This window comes from Aethalodelphis obliquidens, unplaced genomic scaffold, assembly GCF_003676395.1.
Source record: "Aethalodelphis obliquidens isolate GAN/ISIS:26980383/991018 unplaced genomic scaffold, ASM367639v1 scaffold17, whole genome shotgun sequence".
In the NCBI taxonomy this organism is placed as follows: domain Eukaryota; kingdom Metazoa; phylum Chordata; class Mammalia; order Artiodactyla; family Delphinidae; genus Aethalodelphis; species Aethalodelphis obliquidens.
The window spans coordinates 17362199-17368433 of NW_020837961.1; the positions used below are offsets into that span (position 1 = coordinate 17362199).

At 42.2% G+C, this 6235-nt stretch overlaps 1 protein-coding gene across 1 annotated transcript; it reads right to left on the bottom strand.

Moving 5' to 3' along the window:
* Positions 1-1139: 1139 nt before the first annotated feature.
* Positions 1140-5841, bottom strand: DDIT4L (DNA damage inducible transcript 4 like). The gene is made up of 3 exons (XM_027116998.1): positions 5676-5841; positions 5245-5384; positions 1140-3378 (listed from the first exon to the last, which is right to left on the bottom strand). Exons 2-3 carry the CDS (start codon positions 5333-5335, stop codon positions 2888-2890), a joined length of 582 nt encoding a protein of 193 aa, XP_026972799.1. The 5' UTR covers positions 5336-5384; positions 5676-5841; the 3' UTR covers positions 1140-2887.
* Between the last annotated feature and the right edge of the window lie 394 nt (positions 5842-6235).

A 6235-nucleotide genomic window follows, 5' to 3' on the forward strand; every position in this document is an offset into this window, starting at 1 on the left:
ATAGAATCAGGATATTGAATCCATTTCCATAAAATTATACTATCTTTCTATTAATAAGAGGAAAATAAGACATCTGATCTTTCAGGAGGCCATCAGACACTCTAGCTAACAGTTTATTCCCCATTGAAATAGATAAGGGAGAGATCACACCTTTTTTTGAAGGTACATGAGAAAGTAACTAGGTCAACTACAAAAGATAGGTGTGAAGGTGCCAGGATTGAAATGCATATTTTTTAAATATTTGAGAACTTTAAAAATTCTAAGCACAGCTCTGCTCCAATGAATGGTGAATACTGTCAATAGTTGCCTACTTTTTTTCTACCTGGAAAGAAATCACATTAAGAATTTTTTCTTTGAATTTAAGGGCGAATGTTTGACATCACTTTTACAGTCCTTTGGTGATGTGGGTAAGATGTCTGTGCTGCCTTCATGCATTTGGAGAAAGCATAGTGAGCACAGCTCCTGGAGCTGGCTCTGTTTTATACTCTGGATCTCCTGCATAACTTAGTGACTTTGGGCAAGTTACTTAACTTCTCTCTGGAGATGACAGTGGTCTCATTGCATGGGACTGTTATGAGTACATGAGATGGTTTATGTAAAGCACCTAGAACAGTGCCTAGACGTAATAAGTCTTATTAAATGTGGGTTAGGTAGTGTGAGAAATCTGAGCTAATGACAAATTTGAGGAGACAGAAAAGATAGGTGGACAAGGTTAAAAATTCAAATTGATGAATGATTGTGGAATTATAAAGATATGTTGCTCTGATAGAATATTCTGGTAAAAATTAAAATGTATACTGATCTTACAATCTGATATATCTGCACTTGGCCATTAGGAAAACTACAGAAAAAGCCTTTACACAATGAGTAATTTTTTCAAAGGCAGTTGCTAAAGGAACTCAAATTATTGTCTTCCAGTGAAAAATATTATTGTATTTGAAAAATTATGAAGCAAATGACTCTTTATTGATACATAAGCACATGCAATATACAATTGGAATATTATAATGAAGGGTACAAATAGCCTTTGTCAAAAAGGAGATAAATAATTGTTCTGTCACCTTCCCTCAAATATTGTCAAATCTATTTTAGGGTGATCATTGCATAAACTCAGAAAAGACAAAGAGGACAAGAGAATTAAAAATATATGATGCTTTATTGTCAAAAATAGACAAACTTTAATTTCCTTTAACAGGAATATTAACTTAAGAATCTCTATAAGTCACCACTATTTTGTGAGTGTAAAAGACAAGAGAGTCAAAGACAACTGTTAGTAGAAAAAGGACAACAGTTTTACATCCATGCCAGAGACTCCTCGCCCACAGAATTACAGTGACCTTCAGAGCCCTGGACAATAATAGACATGCAAAACAAGCTCGACTTATCCTGGCCCAGTCCTGTAAGATTGGCGTTGTGGTATCTTTCCAAGCATTTGAAGAGTTCAATTTGCTAGAACACTTACTGATTTGAATAGGGAAATTTTAGGGCATTTATGGGAATAGGATCACACCTGCTTTTGAATTACACCAGGATGAAGGCATGGTCTCTACAACCCTGGCCTCAGGTATGTAAAGTGGTGCTAAGGAGACCTGAACAAGCTCCTTATGCAGGACCTACAGCAAGGATGTGAAGGTCTTCCTGGATGAACATTATAATATGTTGGCTATGTTCTCTCATTAACATAAAAAAAGATAAAGATCTAGCTAGTTGAAACAAGAGAAAAATAAGGCCTTTATTGTTCCCTAGGGACAGGTATCCAAGGATGAAGAAAGCTGGGTGTGTGCACTGGTTATCTAGATCATGACTTTCATTCTCTAGTCTGTACTATAAACCAGATACCCATGGTCAAAGGAGACTTTGTAAATAGACCCATCTTAATAATTAAAAGTGGTAGTGTGCAGCTATCTCCTTTGAAGATTCAGGTTAAGGCGAGTTACATTAGTTTTCAGGAAAGGCCAAAGATGAGATGACACTGACATGATGAGATGGTCCATCTGAGATCAAGTGTAAAAGCAGAAAGAAGCTAGATTATCAAGTGAATGAGAAAGGAACTGGAACTCACTTCCTGTCCTTATACACATTCACCATTCACTCAATGGAAAAGTAATCAACTTCATGCAAAAAAATCAGCATTTTCCATTTTTCTAGTTTAAAGGTAAAATTCAATACTTAAGAACTAGAAAAACTGAGCTTATATTGTACCATAAAGTTATTTAAAACAATACTGTGGTTACTGAAATGGTAGCTCAAGCTTTTGCCACCTCTTTGAAACAGAAGAGCGGAGAGGATGCAGAGAGACAGAGAAGTACAAAACTCTGTTCTTACTGTGACATTCCTTACTCACATTTGCGTGGGGTTAAGTTTTAATTAAGCTCACCTACTTAATTCTATCCTCCTGTATAAGAACATGTGAGTAGGGGCAGGAAATGGGTGGTATGAGCTTTTGCAAGTTTTGATGGGCTAAGCATCATTCAGTTAAGATTCTGTGATTGAAAGGATCACTCTGAAAACTTACAGAAAAAAAGCCATATGAAAATCAGACTAGGCAAAGTGGGTTCAGACAGTCTAGTAGCAAGACTACCTGGAAAACTTGTGGAGTCAAATAAAAAACTAAAGTGGATTGCTTCTTTTTTTTCCTTATTCCATTCCATTCCATTTTGTAAAAACTGTGATAAATGTAGACAATGTACTCTCTTGTGGGTCATTTTTCAAAAGTCCCCAGATAAGCCCTTGAGTTGGGGTGGCCATGAATATGAAATAGAAAGAAGATGAACTCAGTTTGGGGTTTCCTACCAAGAGCAGGCACAGCAAACTACAATGACTTTAATGGAGCGCTGCGAAGTTTTATTACCCAGTCATAAAAAGGACCCTTTCCAGTGCTTCCCTTTCAGCACTGTTCAATGACTGTTGTACCAATCAAGGAGTAAAGCTTTTTCTTAACAAGTCGGAATCCTGAGCTCAGGATCAGAGTTCGCCTGAGGCCAGAAGAGAAGCGACCTCGACTAAAGAAAAAATCCCTGAAGCTCGTCCATGAGCAGTTCTCCTGCTTAAACACCAGGGTAAGCTCAAAGGTGGGCACCACGCTAGAATCACACACAATCCTATCCAGCTTTTTACATACATTTTCAATTTCCAAGTTCACGTGCATAACGCAGCCCCGCAGGCCGCAGGGCTCGGTGGAGGAAAGCCGCAGGACGTCTTGAGCAATCCTCTGGGTCAGTTTCTCAGGAACAAGGACTTTCGAGCAACCGAGTTTGGTGTGCTTTGATTTGGACAGACAGTTCTCCAGCATTTTAACCAAGCTCTGGCAAGTCGTCTCCTCAAATACCACCTCGTTGAGGTTGGGTTCAGGAACAACATAATCCCAGTAGTCAAAATCTGTGGAAAATGGAAGTTTAAGATTAAAAAAAAAAAAATCCAGGAGCAGAAAAAAACACACTGGGATATAGCAACATTGTTTATTTCTTCTATCTGTTACAGCTACTTGTTCTAATATTTGTTTGGAAGTCAGCTGATCTCACTCTGCTGTTAACTCGCTGGGTAATAAAGCAAATCATTTAACCTGAGACTGAAAGTTCACCTATGAAATAAAGGTTTTGATAAATAAGGTGGGTAGGCTATAACCATTTTTTAAAAAATTTATATGTGTACACACACACACAATCTGACTACGTATCACAAATCTATTTATGGTTATCTTAGAATACTAGTGATTTTCTTTTCTTTCTTGCTCCCTGATTTGCTTATGGGGGTTTTCTTATTTTCTTTTACAGAGACTATGCATTAGTTCTGGAATAAAAATGTTAATATTTTTTCTTGACTAAGGATTATTACCTTCTAACTCTAAGAATACATTCATTTATTATTGTAAAAAACAGATTTTTTGGTATTGTCCTTTAGTGATGAACTTAAAATGAACTTTGATGAGTTATATTAAACATCAATTAAATTTGTGTTTTCTTTGTAAGTCTTTACTGGAATGACCTGTAGATCCCAATTTTAGCTTCAACCTCTTCGATTAAAAATTGCTCAAAGAGAAGACCTCTGAGGTTCACATGGATATTTATAACTGGCTGGGTAGTTTTTTGTAGCCAAACAAAACAAAATACTCCTAGGAAAACAAAATTAGATTTGCTCAAAGGAAAGGAGATAGCTCTGCATTTGGTCACCTACGTTCCAAATTAATCCTACCACTTGGCAGGATGCCTCACCACACACAGTCAACTAAGCAGGCACAGGCAGATGCCCTGTGGGCTCCCCACCCTAAGCATACTGCACTTCATTGGCTACTGCATTTTCCTCTCTCCACATCACGTATAAACTTAGATCATTGCTTTTTTTTAAACTAATTGAAACAAATGCACTCCAAATTATAAGGCTCCATATTTTATCTGCGTTGAAAATAGAGAATTTTAGAGCTTTGGCCTATAAAATTAGATCATCAACCACTTTGCCTTCTAAATGAGGAAGGCCCAAAGATCTTAAGCAATTGGTCTATGCCCACAGCTCCTGAGTGGCAGAGCAGTGTGTTACTTTAGAAACTCCTGTTTAAAATTGCAAATGACAATATGTCCAGCATCACTGCTGTTTTAAAGTTTCCTTTTGGCCTTAAAAAATGAAATAATGGGTATATCCACAAATAGAATACTACTCAGAAACAAAAAGGAACACATACTGATAGAAGCAACAGCGTGGCTCTCAAAATCATTAGGCTGTGGGAAAGGAACCAGATACAAAAGAGTACATATTACATGCTCCATCTGCATGCAGCCCTAGAGGTGAAAGTAATCTATAGGGACAAAAAGCAGATCAATGTTTCCCTTGGGACGGGAGAGGTAGAGTGGGGAATTGATGGCAAAGGGGTACATGGGACTTTGGGGGCACAAGGTGATGGTAGTGGTTACACAGGTGAATACATTTGTTAAAACACACATAATTGTACACTTAAAATTCACCATAACTTCACAACCATGTAGGGTAGGGACCTGTACAGTTTTTAGCCCCAAAGAGTCTATTAGCCGCAGACTAGATGGATGCAGCCCTTGGGGTTTTATCTTTTGCTTCTTTTGTTTCTCACCATCATGGACAGAAGATGCTAAAAGTTTGGAAAGGAGTCTCTCTCAGATGGATTTTGTGGCACTTCCAACATTCAAGGAGGGGGTCGACACTGCACGCCCGCCAATCCCATCTATCCAGGGGCTGCGACCTTTGGAGGGAAGAGAGGTAGGCGGTTGAGAAACTCACCATTTAGTAGGTTCCCCGGGTGGAAGCCACGGTCCAGCAACTCCGAAATGCTAGCCGGGTTCTTACTGCTCAAACTGCCCGTTGCAACCATGGTCAACGGCTCTGTTTCCCTCGCGGGGCGGAACGGCCTTTCCGGGGCGCTAGAAAAAGGAGGCAAGAAGGACAGATTTGCAAAAGCAAGTAAGACGTGCAGAGGCTCCTAAAATGCCCAGAGTCCCCGGAGCGAACAAGCCGAAGCATTCCTTTTCCAAAGGGGAGGAACCGGCCTCTGCAACTCAGGTTAACAAAACTCCGGGAGCGGAGACGCCTACAGTCACAACCTGAAACTAATTCAAAGTTAGCAAAACTTGGAGCCGGCTTGCCCCGCGGAGCTCACCACTGCGCCCGGAGCACCGGAGCCCCCAGGCCCCGCTCCTCCCACCCAGGCTCACTTGCTGGGAGTTCGCCGGGGCCGACGCGCTCGCTGGCCAAAAAGCTGCGGGTAAACCGAGGCAGGCACCGTCTTCAGGAGGCCCCTCCCTCGGGGGCTTAGGGACCTGCGGACCCAAGCGGCAATCGGCACCCCGCTCGCCCCCAGCCCACCCCGCCCCAGCTCCACTAAGCTGCCTCGCCTCTGGGGCGGCGGGCGTTTTATAGGCCCAGCCTCCTCACCCTGCCCCGGCCCGCCCACCTGCGCCGCCCCGCCCCGGCCCCGGGCCCCGCCTCTCCAGGGTCCGGTTGCAACCCAACCCCGATAGTTCCAGCAACCCTAGGCTAGCCGCTGGGAGTTTAGGCTAAGTTTGCGGTAGGGTTGCCACCTGCTGTTTCCTGGGTGGGCCGCGGGTCCCCGTGAGTGCAATTCCGGGTGCACGACTCGCCCAAAACTGACCGCTCCCCTCCGCCACCAACCAGGATTCTTTGGTGCGACCCCTCCCCTAGCGTACGCGCACACACTCACACTCCTGATGCCCTTGTTGACTTTCTGTCCCGGGCAGCGGGAAGCTTTCGGCCT